This window comes from Osmerus eperlanus, chromosome 20, assembly GCF_963692335.1.
Source record: "Osmerus eperlanus chromosome 20, fOsmEpe2.1, whole genome shotgun sequence".
Lineage (NCBI taxonomy): Eukaryota > Metazoa > Chordata > Actinopteri > Osmeriformes > Osmeridae > Osmerus > Osmerus eperlanus.
Genome location: NC_085037.1, coordinates 3,162,815 through 3,181,272, shown reverse-complemented (window position 1 = coordinate 3,181,272; position 18,458 = coordinate 3,162,815). Strand labels below are relative to the sequence as shown.

The following is an 18,458-nucleotide window of genomic DNA, read 5'->3' as shown; positions in this document are numbered from 1 at the left end:
CGTGTCATTTCAACGCAGCCCGCCGGTCCCATCCACGTGTAGCCAAAACGAGTGTACCCATCTGATCTACACTCTCAACTTCGACCCTTGACTCCACAAACCCCACATGGACTGCTGTTGATGTCCGCAGCATGCCGACACTGAAGCTCGAGTACAACACAGACTGTACTAACATGAGCAAGGCTAAAGAAAAGAGTGTGAAGAAAAGGAGCGCAGAAGAAGAGGATGACAAGGTAGGCCTACAGCACAATGCCGTTTTAGATGTGATGTTAACCGGTTAGCTGAAACCAAGTGGCCAGCTTATACCACTGTGCTAGCTTGCTACTAGCTATCAAGAACGCATGGCCGGAGTGAGATTTGAATCTTTCTTGGCGAGTTAGCATCCCAGTTCAGTCTTCTATAAAGGTAGCGTGTGTTTGATGTAGCGAGTATCTGTAGGTACCGGTGGCAGCGGTTGTCAGTTTTTAGGAGCAAAAAGCATCCACGAAGGAATAAGTACGATTCGAACCAAAGCTACAAAATGTAACTCAGGGGTTCTCACCCTCAAATCCTCATAATCGTTACACCGATTTAGTAGATGCTTTTGCACTCTGTTACATTGTATTCCTTCGATGCCATTGGAAGCATTTGCAATCTTAAACTTGACAGCATTTATACTTGTCAAGTAATTTATCTAAAAAGCTTTCAGAACATGAACAGTAGCCTGGCTGAAGACTGGGAAAGAGACATTTAACATGACCAGTCTAAAACTGACCTCCAGCAAAGGCATCAACTTTAAAATAATGAACTTATTGCCCTCTAATCAAATCATAACAGAAATTATAAGTGTTACAGAACAATCTAACTGGCTCAAAGCTGGCCTAGGCTTGGAGTAATTTAATGGAGACAAAATGCTTGTATTATTGCACAGTTTAGCGCTAATAGTCCCGGTTGGCTGGTCGATGTAATGGATGGATTATTTACAAATCAAACACATGAACTAAAAATGTAAGCCCAGTGTGGCATTTTTTACCATGACAATCTTCTCCAGACACACACAGAACATGCATGTCACCATCCATGTCATCCTGGGCTGAGGTATAATAATGAATTTGGAAACGGAAAGAACCTCTGTTACAGTCCCAATCTGTAGATACGCACATTTTAATGATACAGCACTATTTGATTTATTCCAAATTATTTCGTGCCAGCTTCCCTTGTTCAGCGTAGACCTGACCCTGGAGAAGGAGGAAGAGGATGCTTCTGACAGCGAAGAGAGCGTGTTCTCCGGGCTGGAGGACTCAGGGAGCGACAGTGATGATGACGAGGATGAGGGTTCGGTTGAAGACCTGGCTGTCATCGATGGACCCCTGGGGATCGGCAGTGGAGCCGAGACACCAGAAAAGGAAGATGTTCAGGTAGTCATCTCGACTGGTGTGACTGGTTTCTCTCTGTAACAGTGAGTTTGTTTACATGCACAGTAGTATCCCTCTATTATTCAGAATATCAATTCTCCGAATTTGATACGGCCATGTAAACGGCATATTCCGTTTGGAATTAGGCCATATTCTGAATGGAGCATTTTCTAATGAAGACGTGGCATATGCAGATATTATTTGGGTTGTAGGAGCCTTCTTTGGAGATGTATGCAGCACAGTCAGAATCTGCATCTCTGTTGGTTTTTAATGCAGTTTGCAACACACTGTCTCACTGTCAGCTCTGTGCGTTGTACACAAGCCAACTAGTTAATTGGAGTAAGCACGGCTGCATGTAAACGGGAATATTAGTGGGATATTTATTTTCATTTTCCATGGAAACAGATGAGCAGGAATATTGTTTGTATGTTCCAGAATAAGGGCAAAAAACGTAATATTTTGTGCAAGTAAACATAGTGGTAGTAGTATATCTGCAACAGTGTGACTGGTCTATTTGTAACAGCTGGTCTCTTTCTGTAACAGTGTGACTAGTTCAGATTAGTGCGAAAGCTGTGTTCTTTTTCCTGACCACTGGGGGGGGCTGTAAACCAGCCGTGTCTTTCACAGTTTGACAGGGCAGAACTCAAATTGTTGTAAAGCCAAGTCTTCAATCCCTGGAAGAGTTTTCACAAAGGTGTTAATTATTGTAGTCGACTAGAGTCTGGAGAGATTGAAGAAAGTGTGGTGGTGAATCGTTTTATCATTGAGGATCTCTCCTTGTGACAAGCTGTAAAACGTGGACACCCTCTGTCATCTTCTTAAACTGAGTTTTCTGTGCCCTGCAGGAAGACGGTTCTTTATTGAAGAAGACAAAAAAGAAGGTGAAGAAAGTACGTGGGGAGAGTGGAGAAGAGGAGAGAGGGATGGAAGAGAGAGGACTGAGTACCATGCTGAGGGACGAGTACGAACAGGACACCTCGGATGAGGAGGTAGGAAACAGTCACACAGTCACACACCCCCACAGTCACACCCACACACAGACCTACTTAAGACGATATTGGGGACATGCATAGCAAAACCCTCTATTTGGGGACACGTGTTTCTGAATGGTTTAGAGCTGTGGTCCTCAACCCTGGTCCTCAGGGATACTCTGTCCTGCATGTTTTAGAGGTTTCCCTGCTCCAACACACCTGCTTCAAGTGATTGGGTCGTTATCTATCTCAGCAGAAGCCTGATAACGAGCATTCATTTGAGCTGTGATTTGGCCATCTCTTCTGTTTTGTTCTGTTTTGACAGCAGCAAAATAGCCATAAAAGAAAGTTGCAGATGGGATATGTTTTTTTTTTAAACACAGAAAGGCACAAGGTTGTCACACAAACTACAGAATCTCTGCCTCAAGTTGAGCACAACCAGGAATAATAACATTTAGTCATTTAGCAGACGCTCTTATCCAGAGCAATAACAATATAACCAAACACAAAAAGGCATAAAAGAATAATACAATAAAAATGGGACAAATACAACAGGGCTTTCTAAAATTAGGTTGTAGTTGTCTAAATAGTCAGTTTTCACAAAAACGACACTGCACTATTTAATGCTTTTCATCTTAAGATCTTTTTTCCTCCCCATATTGCATGAGATCTGTGACTTGCATAATAATGTGGAACAACCTCTTCAAAGTAGGTTTCCATTTAACTAGAGTCACCTGGCAAACTAATTGACAAGCCTGTCTGAGATTGAGATTGATACCAGTCATCTAAAAAGATATGAGTACTAAAACAAATACTTTCTTTGAAAACTTTGAACTTAAATTTGACTGAAATCCTACTGATATGTCACTTTAATAATAATTAGGAGCACAATGTATAGACACAGTCCTGCTGTTTGTTGTACATTCAGGATCCATTGCACTTTCTAATGACAGCAGGAACAGATGCTGATGCATTTCCATCTCCCATGTGATCTGATCTCGTCTTGTGCACTTTGTCTTATGATTTGATCGCCGTCTTTGTGATTAATGGATACTTTCTGTCACAGCTCTGACATGTAGAAAGAGGGATTTTGTCTTCATATTTGCATGGAAGAGGATCGCTTCTGTCACCATTTACCAGATGGCGTTGCATCTCTTCTTTGTGGTGGTATTACATAACTCATGCTACTGTCTGGACTTTTCCCATTGGATGGCACATATTTCTCCACTGTCTGGACTGGAGTAACTCCCAGTGGACCTATCAGTATTCCATCAGGGTTGTGTATGTACATTATTCTCAATAGATCAGCAGTACTTTAGCAGCTAAAACTAATCTGCTAATTGAATCATTGTCAGGGTTAGGTACCATAGCTATAACATTTAATACTCTGCAGCATGCAAGATTATCTCCAATCTTTCAAAATGTTCTCTTACTCTTCATCTGTGCTGGAATTGAGGACAGTTCTTGACTTCATACACCTTGGCACAACATTTTTTTCATCAGGACTGGAGTCAAAAAGCTCTTCAGACCAATCAGGAATCTCCCACTTCATCTAAGACAAAATCATTTATTTTAAAATGTAAGATGCAAATTATGCCCATATTCTGAAAATAAATTATATACGAAGTACAACTAATAAACATGCTCTTTAGGCATGTTTTGAGATAAGGGGGATATAACATTTAGTCATAAGATATGGGATATTATTTTTAAATAATTATTATTTTAGTTAAAGGGTTAAGTATTACTGCAATTCCCTGCATTTCTATCTTAAACTCTGTTAAGGCTGTGGGCAAACCTCATAGTTGTGTGTTCACATGCTCTATAATTTCTTTTTGAGACTCATTTTAAAAAGTTGTCAGGAAGTACTACTTTGCCATCCTGCTTCTTAACCCATCAACAAACGGCCTATGAAGGAATTCTTGTTCCTTCAAAGGCCTATTTGCCCTCCAGAGTGAACATGACTCCCCCTGGTGGTAAAAAAAAAAGAAAACACAATAAAAGGAGCATGTGTTTTATGCAAATTGTTTGTACCCTTTTCACTCACGTGAGACGTCACCACTCCTAGGACAAGGACCAGACAGACAAATATCTTAACATCTTAAATGGGGAGGAGCACAGCAGTAGGCCTGTGCATCCTTAGAGAGTCATCTTTGAACCCTAACACCTAACCCTGCCCCTGACACCGCCCTAACCCTGCCCCCATGCCCCCCTGTCTAACATCGTACAGACTGCTCCAAAGGGTGGAAGCAGCCATGGTGTAAACGTTTCTTTGTTGTATTCCTGCCCTTGGTTGGGACAGTTTTCTCTTGTCGTGTTCTCTTATCGTTCAGACTAGCTGCCATACTGGCGAGCTTATCGACAACTTCTTCCTCGTCATCTGAACTCATTGTCGCACGCCACAAGGTTTGCTTTTGTCGTGTCACATGTGGCGGGTGCAACCGAACAATGACTGGCCTTTTTTCCGTGTCGGTCGTGGCACGCTCCATTATCACGCTGTTTGTGAGCCATGGAGGGAGCACATTTGGGGCTTGTTCACGCGACCGAACGTTCGAATGCATTTCAGTGGCAATATCGAACGTCCCACCGAGCTTGTTTCTCATTGCAATTGAATGAGTGTCTTATCGCGGTACACACCGCCATCGTTTGTTCTCCCAGTCCTAACCCTGACCTCGATACTTCCACCCTAGTCCTGAACCCGACCATATCCCAGACCCCATGCCCCCACCCACTCCAGCCCTCACTCCCCTCCCCAGTAACACCCACCCACCACCATACTAACCTTATCCTGAGATTCCAGCCTGCAGACAGGAAGGTCCCATTCCCTGCAATAGGTTTAACATGTGCTCTTTAGTAGAATGAAGAGGGGGGGGGGTGGGGGCGGAGGAGTAGAGGACAGGGGGAGTAATGGAGAAGGGATAGGAGAGGGGGGGATTAGGGGAGGAAGGGGGAGGGGGGGAAAAGCAAAGCTGGCGCCAGCTTCCTGTCTGAAAGCTGCTACTGCACTCAAGGACTCCACACAAGTGCTCTACAGTGTGTGTGTGTGTGTGTGGGGGGGGGTAGTAACTGTGTGTGTCAGGGTTGTAGATGTGAGGGTGTAGTGGGTGTGTGTGTGTGTAGGAATGGACAAGTGAGTGTGTAGGGAAACAGTATGTCTGTCCAAATCCAACCCGAGTCCAGAAGTTACCGAGCATAAGACAATGAATATACGTTTATCATACAAGTACTGCCTGCTTATAAACATGATTAGCTATGATGCTGTAGAAACCCAGTCAAGTTTAATTAAAAAGTAATTTGAGTGGGTGTAGTACAGTCCTGGCAGGTGTAGTAGAGACCTGGCGGGTGTAGTAGGGTTCTGGGGGGTGTGGTAGAGTCCTGGAGGGTGTAGTAGAGTCCTGGAGGGTGTAGTAGAGTCCTGGAGGGTGTAGTAGAGTCCTGGAGGGTGTGGTAGGGTCCTGGAGGGTGTAGTAGAGTCCTGGAGGATGTGGTAGGGTCCTGGAGGGTGTGGTAGGGTCCTGGAGGGTGTAGTAGAGTCCTGGAGGGTGTAGTAGAGACCTGGCGGGTGTAGTAGGGTCCTAGGGGGTGTAGTAGAGTCCTGGGGGGTGTAGTAGGGTCCGGGGGGGTGTAGTAGAGTCCTGGGGGGTGTGGTAGAGTCCTGGGGGGTGTGGTAGGGTCCTGGAGGGTGTAGTAGAGACCTGGCGGGTGTAGTAGAGTCCTGGGGGGTGTAGTAGAGTCCTGGGGGGTGTGGTAGGGTCCTGGAGGGTGTAGTAGAGACCTGGCGGGTGTAGTAGAGTCCTGGGGGGTGTAGTAGAGTCCGGGGGGGTGTAGTAGAGTCCTGGGGGGTGTGGTAGGGTCCTGGAGGGTGTAGTAGAGACCTGGCGGGTGTAGTAGAGTCCTGGGGGGTGTAGTAGAGTCCTGGGGGGTGTAGTGGAGTCCTGGGGGGTGTAGTAGGGTCCTGGGGCGTGTAGTAGGGTCCTGGGGGGTGTAGTAGGGTCCTGGGGGGTGTGGTAGGGTCCTGGGGGGTGTAGTGGAGTCCTGGGGGGTGTAGTAGAGTCCTGGGGGGTGTGGTAGGGTCCTGCGGGGGGGGGTAGGTAGAGTCCTGGGGGGGGGGGGGGGGTAGGGTCCTGGGGGGGGTGGTAGAGTCCTGGGGGGTGTAGTCCAGTCTCATCCCCCTGTCTTTCTCTGGCTCTCCTAATCCCTATGTCCTCCTGGTCTAGCAATTAACTCCTCAGAGCAGTGTTTCTGTCTTTGTTCTGAAAAAGAAGACACACTTCAGACTGTGTAATAAATACATAGTTAGTAGGTGTTCTGAACACACAGACCCTATAAAACACTCCTCTCCTGCAAATTGTCGAATACAACAATCACAGATTGAAGCAACGATTGTTCAGGCAGGAGTATAGTATGTACTTGATACTTTATTTCACACGGTACAACACATGATTGTAACACTTGATTTGGCATTATGGTTCGGCTCCCTGCCGCACCCAACGGAGACACCGTCTCGACCTCTGAGCAGAGAGCAGCGACGCATTCCCCCTACGACAGGAAACAGAACCAAGGGTGGAGGTCGGGGAGGCGGAGGCAGCAGATTGAAACAGAGAACATGCTGTGTCACACTAGCAATGCAGAGTGCAGCGATATCCTGATTAAATAGCCCTCCCTGCTAAGAAGGTGTGCCCGTACTGCGTGATATGACGCGCTGCTAGTGACGCGTTGCTAATGAGGCGCTATGTCTCGCGTCCCCCTGCATGAACCAGCTCCGCTTGATTGTCAATAGGAACATCTGTACCTCTCGTCCCAACCCTAGTGGGTTATTTGATGATAGGATGTATGAATATATGGGAGTATAAGAACCATACCTCCTGCCTTGGGCCTTCACACACCCAATTAGTAATCCTTTTGGGTCACCCCTGTTCCAATGCACACATTGCACAGGTGTGTGTGTGCGCGTGCTTTGTGCACTGTGTGCCGGTATGTGTTGTGCAATCCCCCCCTGCCATGTTGCACTAGTTTGTCCTCACCTGCTAGAGACATTACTCTCCAGCTCCATTACACACTCTCTCTCTCTGTCTCTCTCTCTCTCTCTCTCTCTCTGTCTCTCTCTCTGTCTCTCTCTCTGTCTCTCTCTGTCTCTCTGCCGGAATGTTGTGCCTTTATGCCACCTAGCAGTTCTGTGTAACAGGCACCAACATATAATGAAGGATCATTGTTGTACTGGCAGGCAGCGGAAGTAGTCACTGTTCACTGAGTCAGCATGGTTTCAGAAATGACACATGGTTGATTCACTGTTCCTCAGATTGTGACAATGTCATACTTGTCTGGTGGCAAGTCCCTTGCCCAGAAATATGCTTAGTTTCTCACTATCATCCAGCTCTTGTATAGTTTGTAATTCTTTATTCTTTCTCTCTCACTGCACTGAGACACATAGGTACACACACACGCGCAACTTATTATTGTATTATCTATTTGAGCTCATTTCTACCATGTCCTGTCACTGTAATGCCTTGAAGTCATGGTAATGCTCAAAACTGTGTAGTCATGGTAATGCTCTACACAGTGTAGTCATGGTATTGTGCAGTCATGGTAATGCTCTACTTAATTACTTAATAATGTAGAACATGGAAATGCTCTGATAGTAACATGGTTATGGTAATGGTCTACAGTGTAGTAAGGGCTATGTATTCTAGAGTTGGGAACAGGTAACATTGCCTATGGTAATATGGTGTAATACAGTGTAGGGGCTCTGTAGTCTAGTGTTAGCTGTAGTGCAGGGGTTCTCTTAGCTACTGTACTGATACACTACTGATGTGATGTCTGCAGGGGCCCAACTGGACCGTCTTTCAGCCATAGACAGCAGGCCCACTCAGAGCCCTGGGCTGGATGGATGGTTGACTTGATTTGAGGCTGGATGGCTGGCTTGCAATCTGGCTGGCTGACTGGTTGGTTGGCAGACTGGTTAGCCGATTGGCTGGCTGGCTGGCTCAGTGACTTGTTGGTTAAGTGCAGTTAGTCACAGTGGTTTGGGGTGAATGTGTGTTTGGACGTGCAATGATTTAATTAAGCAGAAATGTTCCAAAGTCACGTTGCTTTGGGCATATGGTATATTTCACTGCTCAGTCTCTCCCCCTCCTCTCTCCCCCCCTCTTCTTTCTCTCATCCACCCTCCTCTCTCTCCCCAGCCTCCCTCTCTCTTTCTCCACCTCCTCTCTCCCCCCCTCTTCTTTCTCTCATCCACCCTCCTCTCTCTCCCCAGCCTCCCTCTCTCTTTCTCCACCTCCTCTCTCCCCCCCTCTTCTATCTCTCATCCACCCTCCTCTCTCTCCCCAGCCTCCCTCTCTGTCTCTCCCCCTCCTCCCTCTCTCTTTCTCCCCCTCCTCTTTCTCTCTCTTCTCTCTCTTCTCTCTCGCCCCTCGTGTGTGTGTGTGTGTGTGTGTGTGTGTGTGTGTGTGTGTGTGTGTGTGTAGGAGGGGGAGTGTGTGGACTCACCCCTCTCCTCTGGTTGCTGAGACAGAAGGTGCAGATCTGTTTGGGCTGGGCGTTCTCGTTGTCACGGTTACGGCTGGGGGAGGCGTAGTGATGGTAATGGGGGGCGGGGCTTCCTCCGTGGCAGGGCTGTCCTTCTGCAGGCCCCTCCCCCAGTAGCAGCACGTTGCCAAGGTGACTGATGTAGCTGGAGGCCAATCGCAGCGTCTCGATCTTGGAGAGCTTCCTGTTTCGGGGCTCCGTGGGGATGAGCATGCGGAGGGCGGAGAACGCCGTGTTCACGCTGTTGGTGCGGTCGCGCTCCCGCGCGTTAGCTGTGTTCTTGGGGGGCGGGGCCTGAGGGTCCGGGGGCGGGGCCTCCCGGACAGGCTTGCGGAGGTGGTAGGCGGCGCCGTGCATGGCGATGCACCCCTCCCCCTCGCTACTCTCCCCTGACGATGGCAGTGACAGCTCAGAGTACAGCAGGCTTCCGGCCGCAGGGCGCACCATTGCAAATGACATCACCTGACCACGCTGGGGTCAGGGGTCAACGACACAGAGTCAGGGGTCAGGACAGTAGAGGGATCCTCTGGTCACCTGTTCATGCTAGTTAGTTAGGGGTCGGGGTTGAAGGGTCAGGGTCGAAGGCAGAACTGGAGAGGGATCGGCTGTTGACCACACACACACAAAAGATTGGCTTAAAAAGAGTTGTCCAGTGTTGTGTAGGTCCAATCTGCTAGGACGAGATCCAGTACCAGTGTTCCAAGTTGAGGACCACTCTGCTAGATCCAGTACCAGTGAGCTAGGTCCAGGCCAGGTCCAGTACCAATCCGGTATCTTCTGCCGAGGCTTCACTTCTCCTCTCCTTTCTTTTTCTCTTTCCACGTCTGTTTCTCTGTTTAGCTTCTCTTGTGATATCTCTATCTCTCTTTCTTTCTCTCTCTGTCTGTGTTTCTGTCTGTCCTCTCTCTGTTTCTGTCTGTCAATATATTTTTATCTCTCTCTCTCTCCCTCCCTCCCAGTCTCCAGATCCATGTGAGGTGTCTGAGTTTCCGTATGCCTCTTTTATAGCTGGGGGAGTGTCCTCGCCCCTGGCTCCTCCTCTTCCTCCTCCCTCTACACACACAGTTCCTCAGCTCCTCCCCCTCCTCTCTGCCCCTCTCCACTTCCTTCTCTTCCTCTTCCCTGTCCTCCTCTTCCTCCTCCTCTTCTCCCTCCTGGCCCTCCTCCTCTACACAGTTCTTTTGCTGGCACCGAAGAAGGAAACCCTCATGCCATCTATACTGCAGTAGGATTAGGGTTAGTGTTGTCATCTGTCTGGATCTGTTTTGATGTGTAGACCCCATCTCCTCCTCTCCTCTCCTGCTTTTCCCTCTCCACTCCTCCTCCTCCTCCCCCTCCCCTCCTGTCTCCTCTCCTCCCCTCCCCCGCCGAATGCATACAGTAGCCATCTGGAAGATGAGTTAGCTGCTAAAGTGGTGTTTTCATTCCAGACGAGGGCCTTCTACTTGAGTTGCTTTCTGGGTTCATCAGTGTGCTTGTGCTGGGTCAGGGTTACAGACTGGCTCTGTGTCCTGCCAGGCTGCAGCAGGGTTATAGACTGGCTCTGTGTCCTGCCAGGCTGCAGCAGGGTTATAGACAGGCAGACAGTCTGTCACCTGCCTGCAGCTTCAGGTCTGGGTCTTGAGTCTGGGACTGGGGTCTGGATTGTGACGGGGTTAGGTTGGGGTCTGGGTTGTGACGGGGTTAGGTTAGGGTCTGGGTTGTGACGGGGTTAGGTTAGGGTCTGGGTTGTGACGGGGTTAGGTTAGGGTCTGGGTTGTGACGGGGTTAGGTTAGGGTCTGGGTTGTGACGGGGTTAGGGTCTGGGTTGTGACGGGGTTAGGTTAGGTTAGGGTCTGGTTTGTGACGGGGTTAGGGTCTGGGTTGTGACGGGGTTAGGTTAGGGTCTGGTTTGTGACGGGGTTAGGTTAAGGTCTGGGTTGTGACGGGGTTAGGTTAGGGTCTGGGTTGTGACGGGGTTAGGTTAGGTTAAGGTCTGGGTTGTGACGGGGTTAAGTTAGGTTAGGGTCTGGGTTGTGACAAGGTTAGGGTTAGGGTCTGGGTTGTGACGGGGTTAGGTTAGGTTAAGGTCTGGGTTGTGACGGGGTTAAGTTAGGTTAGGGTCTGGGTTGTGACGAGGTTAGGGTTAGGGTCTGGGTTGTGACGGGGTTAGGTTAGGGTCTGGATTGTGACATGTTTCTGTGCTCCTCAGGACATAAGAAACACAGTGGGGAACGTTCCTATGGAGTGGTACCAGGACTATCCTCACATTGGCTATGACCTGGACGGCAGGAAGATCTATAAGCCCATCAGAAACAAGGATGAACTGGATGAGTTCCTGGACAAGATGGACAACCCTGACTACTGGTGAGGGCTGGAGACTGGAGAGAGTTGTGATGATGATTATGGTGGTGATGATGATGATAATAGTATAGGTGGTCATGGTAAAGGCTACTGTAATGGTTGCCATAACCCACCGTGCTCTTCTCCCACCCCCCAGGCGAACGGTGCATGACAAGATGACAGGAAGTGATGTCAAGCTGTCGGACGAGCAGATAGAACTGGTGCAGCGGCTGCAGAAAGGCCACTTCGGAGACGTCAACTTCAACGAGTATGAGGTAACCCCGGCAACCGTCACATCCTGATCACATGGCCAGAGGACCGTGTTGACGTTTGACTGATATACGTTATCTCTCTCTTCCTCTCATCTGTCTCTTCATCCCCATCTCTCTTCCTCTCTCCCTCACTACTCCTCCCCCCCCTCCTCGCTCTCTCCAGCCGTCTGTGGACTTCTTCTCTGGTGAGGTGATGATCCACCCGGTCACAAACAGGCCTCAGGACAAGCGCAGCTTCATCCCCTCCCTCATTGAGAAGGAGAAGGTGAGACGCACCCTCACACACACACACACACACACACGTACACTCACAGGCTGCCATGTGTGCGGTGTCGCCCCTGTACTTACCCAGTGTGCTGTGTGCAGGTGTCTAAGCTGGTGCACGCTATAAAGATGGGCTGGATCAAGCCCCGCCAGCCCAAGGTCACGACCCCGGTGTACTACGACCTCTGGGCCACCACTGACCCCAACGCCATCCTGGGGAGGCACAAGATGCATGTCCCCGCCCCCAAGCTGCGCCTGCCTGGTCACGAGGAGTCCTACAATCCCCCCCCTGAGTACCTGCTGTCAGAGGAGGAGGTACACACCGGCACACACCAAGCATATTATTGTAAACAAAATATTCTAAACAAAGCTCTTTGGAAAAACTGTATCCACAGTATAAACAATATCCAGTATCATGTGGTACGTTTTTTTTTTAATGTTGTGCGTTTCAGCGTCTTGCCTGGGAGCAGCAGGACCCAGAGGACAGGAAGTTGGAGCTCCTGCCCCAGAAGTATTCCTGCCTGCGTGCTGTGCCTTCCTTCCCTCGCTTCATCCAGCAGCGCTTCGAACGCTGCCTCGACCTCTACCTCTGCCCCCGCCAGCGCAAAATGAGGGTGAGACTCACACACACACACACACACAACCACAGTCATACACTCACACACACTCTCATAAAAACACACGATGATCGCAAGCAGTTCTCTCAGGTTGCTTATGTAGCAGTGTGTGCGTACGCGTGTGTGATCTCTCTCCCCTCAGGTGAGCGTCAATCCCGAGGACCTGATTCCCAAGCTCCCCAAACCCAAAGACCTGCAGCCCTTCCCCACCACACAGTCCCTGGTAGGTACCCCGCCCCGCGCACACACACATTTGTACACACACAATCGTACACACACACTTACCAGTTGTACTGTGTTCCCAGGTGTATCGAGGTCACACCAGTCTGGTGCGTTCCATAAGTGTGTCTCCTTCTGGACAGTGGCTGGTCTCTGGTGAGTACAAGCCTATGTTGCTAGTCCTAGCCTAGCCTGTATTTAGATTGGAACTAGCCTATCACTGTAAAGTAGGCTAACCTATGTGCACTGTAAATTAGCCTAGCCCGTATGTGGGCTGTAAACTAGCCTAGCCTGTATGTGCACTGTAAACTAGCCTAGCCTGTATGTGCACTGTAAATGAGCCTAGCCTGTATGTGGGCTGTAAAGTAGGCTAACCTATGTGCACTGTAAATTAGCCTAGCCTGTATGTGGGCTGTAAACTAGCCTAGCCTGTATGTGCACTGTAATTTAGCCTAGCCTGTATGTGGGCTGTAAAGTAGGCTAACCTATGTGCATTGTAAATTAGCCTAGCCTGTATGTGGGCTGTAAAGTAGGCTAACCTATGTGCACTGTAAATTAGCCTAGCCTGTATGTGGGCTGTAAACTAGCCTAGCTTGTATGTGTACCTCAGCTCTCCCTGCAAAGCCTCTATCACATTCCCCGCTAATGATGTGGCCACACTGGGTCACCATGGCATCCCTGACCCTGCCCATCTCCCTATGAACTCCGGAATATGTGGTTCTCGTGTGTGTGTGTGTTCGCTCAGCTGTGGTTCAGTCAGTGTGCTAGTGGTCCCCAGGCTTGGTCTGTCATCTTTTAGCAGTTCACTTCCTGTGCTTCAGCCTGGTATGTCTGACTGGTGTCAACAGGTTGCTACGTGGGGGCGAGTACTGACTAGAGGATACTAGAGGACTGACTAGAGTATACCAGAGTACTTACCAGAGTATACCAGAGTAGTGACCAGAGTATACCAGAGTATAGCAGAGTAGTGACCAGCAGTCCCAGGGTTAAGAGCAGAGGGCCATAACCCCAGTATGCTAAATCTGTTTGCTGCAGCAGCAGCCAGTGCTGTAGTTAAAAAGTGATCATGGTTTCTGAGTTATTCTGCTCCACCCTGGCGTGACCCTCGCTCGACCGCTGCCTCTGCTGTGCAGGTAAACACACACAGGGTACTAGTACGGATGGACGGCACGAGTACAGACACGAAGCATACTAGACTAGGGACTAGCGTACTACAGTAGAGTACGTATACTGACATCCTGTTTTACCACCGTTTTGCTAGAGACTGAACCCACTAAATAGTTTGATGTCGCATTTCAGTTCTGCCTTTTGTTATTTCTGCATTGTACTAAATTGTAGTTTGGATGGTGTTGTTGCACTGTATTTGAGATCTTATTGTTGCACTTTTGCCTGGTAGATGGGATGTGGTTACTTTTCACTGTCCCTGGGAAATACAGACCATTCCTAGACTCTGACTTCCGAAATACTGTTAGAACTGCACTTCTGATGCTTTAGTTTCTATAAGCACTTTTTGTACATCACTTTGGATAAAAGTGTCTGCTGAATGACTCAATGTAATTTAAGTGTACTAGTTGAGTTGAGGTATGTTGTTAGAGGTGTAGCAGGGTGACAGCGTGTAAGGGATGACCTCTGACCCCAACAGGCTCGGACGACGGCTCGCTGCGTTTCTGGGAGGTTGCCACGGCGCGCTGCATGAAGACTCTGGAGGTGGGCGGAGCTGTGAAGAGCGTGGCCTGGAACCCTAACCCCGCACTCTGTCTGGTGGCCGTCTGCTTGTAAGATACTTCCTCTTCTCTCCTCCTCCTGCATTTCTACTCTCCTCCTCGTCTCCTCTCCTCTAACCGTCCTCTCTCCTCCTCCCGGTCCCCCCCTCCAACCCGGTCCCCGTCCCCAGTGAGTGCTCTGTGCTCGTGGTGAGCCCTGGCCTGGCTGACCGGCTGGTGGTGTCGTCCAGCGAGCAGCTGCTGTCCTCCTACGAGGCTCCAGAGGAGGAGAAGGAGCAGGCCGTGGTCTGGAGCTCCTCCCAGGGACCCGATTACGAGAAAGGCATCCGACTCACCCTCACTCACCCTAAGGTACTATCCTCACCCCCTCCCTCACAGAGGCTGGCTGTTCACAGTTTGAAGCTGTCAGCGCTCTGGTGCCCAGTGGAGGGTTTGTCTTTCCTGCAGCTGACGGAAACTTCCAGAAATAGGCAAGTTAGGGAAGTTTCTCTGCTTTCTCCAAATAAAGCTGGAGTAAAACCCTCCTGACCTGCATAGAGATGGATCTGGGTTAGCATTATCGTCCCAAACCCCAGCAATGGATATGGGTTCGCATTAGCACATAAGGTGTTTTGTGGGTTATAGATGGTTATTTTAACCATCTCCCCCCCACACCTCCTCAGGCGGTGCGTCAGGTGACCTGGCACGCTAAGGGGGACTATCTGGCCAGCGTGATGCCGGACAACAGCAGCAACCTGCAGGTGCTCATCCACCAGATCAGCAAGCGCCGCACGCAGAACCCCTTCCGCAAGAGCAAGGGCCTGGTGCAGTGCGTATCCTTCCACCCACTCAGGCCGTACTTCTTCGTGGCAACACAGCGATACGTCCGTGTCTACAACCTCATCAAGCAGGAGCTCACCAAGAAGCTGATGACCAACTGCAAGTGGATCTCCAGCATGGCCATCCACCCCGGAGGTAAGGCTAGGCTAAGACATGGTAGGCTAGTCCCAAGCTAAGACATGCTAGGCTGGTGCCTGGCTAGTCCCAGGCTAAGATACGCTAGGTTAGTGCTAGGCTAAGACATGCTAGGGTAGTCACATGCTAACAAATGCTTGGCTAGTCCCATGCTAACACACGCTAGGCAAAGAAATGCAAGGCTAGTCCCTGTCTAAGACTCGCTAGGCTAGTGCTTGGCTAGCCCCAGGCATCATGCGCTCTCTCTCACTGTAACATATGTGTTTGTGTCCACAGGAGACAACCTGGTCTGTGGTAGCTATGACAGCAGATTGGCTTGGTTTGACCTGGACCTCTCCACCAAGCCCTACAAGATCCTACGGTTAGCAAACACTATGCTAATCATCCTCTAATCATCATTAGCCGAATGCATAGTTGGGTAGTTTGGTCTTTTACGTCATATAGACTTGATTGATTGTTGAACAAATACCCTTCCTCACCTGTTGTTGCCTAGGCACCACAAGAAGGCCCTCAGGGGCGTGGCCTACCACAACCACTATCCTCTCTTCGCCTCGGGATCGGACGATGGCAGCGTCATCGTCTGCCACGGCATGGTGTACAAGTAGGTTAACATGACTACGTTCAGTGTGACAGTGCGAAATGGCTGTTCCACAATTCTAACCTTCTCTCCCGCCCTTCCAGTGACCTGCTCCAGAACCCCCTCATCGTCCCAGTCAAGGTTCTGAAGGGTCACACCCTGACCCATGACCTTGGGGTCCTGGATGTGACCTTTCACCCCACCCAGCCCTGGGTCTTCTCCTCTGGAGCTGATGCCACCATCCGCCTCTTCACCTAGGACCTGTCATTACTATTTTATTGTATACTACAACCTATTATTATTATTAACAATCTTATCCGCTAAGACCCGTTATTGGCATGTCCTTACCTGCTAGGGTAAGACGTGTTATATACATGTTCTTACCTGTCAGGACCTGTTATTAACATGTTCTTACCTGCTAGGACCTGTTATTGCCATGATTTTACATGCTGGAACCTGGTATTTCTATCTAGAACCATCTATGAATATATTTCCATCTAGGAGGTGATTTTAACATGTTATTACTGATGTAGACATGTTATTCTGTTCTATCTGATGACGTAAACATGTTGTTAATGATGTAAACATGTTATTGTGTACGATCAGCTGATGTGTGTGGTGGGAAGCAGGCATCTACATCAGTGCTGCACCAAGTGCCTCCTTGTTCAGTCTCATTACTGTTTAATACAAGTTGTTATAAAACGTATGTTTCAGATTTATGTTATTGGTTTGCTTTCGTGGTACTGTTTAGATTCCTCAGCCAATCATGGCTCACCAAGGCCGTAGGTCAGATCATAAAAATACTTTGTATTTTTAGAGTTGTCGGAGACATAGCTTTCTCCTGATGATTCAGATGTGGATCAACTAGAACAGTCTCTCCTTCCCCCTCCTCCTTCCCCCTCTGGTTCAGTTGAGTTTCTAATGTCAGGTGGCAATGACATTACCCAGCCCAGAGTGGGAACCCAGTCCAGAGTTGGAACTGTGCCTGTCCCGGCGACTGGGTGCCACAGTTGCTGTTTAATTAAAAGGGTGTTTCTAGATGTTTCCATTGTGTTGGGGTTTGGGGTCCACATCTCTGTAGTTTCCCCTCCCAGCCTCTTCTCCCCTCCTCCAGCCTCTTCTCCCCAAGCCTCTCTTCATACAGCCTCATTCCTCAGACAGCCTCTTCTCCTCTCTCAGTATCTCCTCCCCCACCATCTCCCCTCTCCTACCACATCCTCTCTTCTCCCAGCCTCTCCTCCCCCAGCCTCTCCCCCCTCCACTCAGCCTCTCTTTTCTCACAGCCTCTCCCAGCCTTCCCTCTCTCCCAGCCTCTCCACCAGTCTCCTGTTAACTCTGCAAGGCAGGGATGGTAAAACGCTCCATAGATGTAGATCTCTAATAAGAGTCTTTGATACGGCATACATGCATGGGAGTGGTGAAACGGCCATGGCTCATAAACCATATTGCTCTCTCCTTCTCCCTCCTCTCTGCCCCTCAGTCTCTCTCTCTTTTTCCAGCTCATCTGGTTCCGCTCTGGCCTAGCTGGTCGTTTACCACATTTATCAATTAGCGTCGGCAGTAGCTGGGGAAACCACTTGATTGGCTGCAGCTGGTTGCTGTTTGATGTCCCAGAATGCCCTGCTCTCCCAGACACACCAGCTGACAGGAAATTGAGGCACATAAAATGATTTTTAATCAACACAGAGCGAGTGGACTACACAACCCAGGGAGCATGGAGAGAGAGGGAGGGGAGGAGGGTGAAGGGGAAAGAGAGGAGGATGGAAAGAGGAGAGGAGGGTGAAGGGGAAAGAGGAGAGGAGAAACCTGGACCTGCCAGACCAAACCGTCCCAGACTGGGAGACATGGGGAAACATCATCGGTCTTAAAACAACTGTGACCTTTTAATAATGAGAATAAAGTGTTCATTAAGCAAATGCTGCAACCTCTAGACCTTCAGTTGAATGCCCTACCACTGAACTACACCCATACCTCTGGATGACTTCCTGCCAGAAGCAGGCCTCGGTGGAGTGAACACCTTGAATTCCTTGTAACTTAAACCTCCTAATGTGGGTTAGGTAGAGAGCTATAGTGTTGTGTGGGTTAGTCATGGTGTTTTGTGTGTATTAAATATGTGAGTAGCTGGTGCAATAGGACTCGGATGTTGACATCAGAAAATGGCACTGAAACAGTCTATGAATCTGTCTGGTCCACAATATTGCAGGAGAGACAGAGTGTGTGTGTGTGTGCACGCGTATGGCTACTTGTGTGTGTGTGGCTGTGGGTTTCCTGTCAGTGAAACTCAATAACAGTCCCATTGCATCACTCTGAGTAGTTTGAAAGCAGCCGGCCTGGTTTCTGGAGGAAAACCACGCTTTCCATAACTTCTCTTTTCCCTCTTTCAGCTTTTCAGACGCAGGAAGCTCAGGAACAAACAGAAATATGCAGAAAGGAGAGATGAGGGGCGGGGGGGGGGGGGGAGAAGAGAGAAGTGCAGTGGGGGATGGGAGGGAGGATGAGGGGAGGGAAGGGAGATGAGAAGAGGGAGGGGGAATACAAGCCTAGGTAAGAGTCATGTCTGTCTTCCTCTGTCGACAATAGTGTCCTTCTTCCTTTGCGATGACTTTGGCAGATGTC

The 18,458-nt window shown here is 49.2% G+C and overlaps 2 protein-coding genes across 3 annotated transcripts; one reads left to right on the top strand and one right to left on the bottom strand.

The window, feature by feature from the left end:
* Positions 1-74: 74 nt before the first annotated feature.
* Positions 75-16,557, top strand: bop1 (BOP1 ribosomal biogenesis factor). Of its 2 annotated transcripts, XR_009927965.1 has the most exons (17): positions 75-233; positions 1,191-1,397; positions 2,240-2,383; positions 11,085-11,239; positions 11,373-11,490; positions 11,651-11,752; positions 11,854-12,066; positions 12,204-12,365; positions 12,511-12,591; positions 12,674-12,743; positions 14,230-14,362; positions 14,482-14,662; positions 14,974-15,265; positions 15,542-15,626; positions 15,759-15,866; positions 15,947-16,190; positions 16,258-16,557. XR_009927965.1 is itself a non-coding variant. In XM_062445683.1 (16 exons), the coding sequence occupies exons 1-16, from the start codon at positions 132-134 to the stop codon at positions 16,098-16,100; spliced, it is 2,307 nt and encodes a 768-aa protein (XP_062301667.1). In that variant the 5' UTR covers positions 75-131; the 3' UTR covers positions 16,101-16,557. The 2 variants fall into 2 exon arrangements, 1 of the variants encoding a protein (XP_062301667.1); XM_062445683.1 differs by having other exon boundaries at positions 15,947-16,557.
* Positions 6,487-9,939, bottom strand: scxa (scleraxis bHLH transcription factor a). The gene is made up of 2 exons (XM_062487224.1): positions 8,855-9,939; positions 6,487-6,618 (listed from the first exon to the last, which is right to left on the bottom strand). Exons 1-2 carry the CDS (start codon positions 9,350-9,352, stop codon positions 6,586-6,588), a joined length of 531 nt encoding a protein of 176 aa, XP_062343208.1. The 5' UTR covers positions 9,353-9,939; the 3' UTR covers positions 6,487-6,585.
* Positions 16,558-18,458: the final 1,901 nt, after the last annotated feature.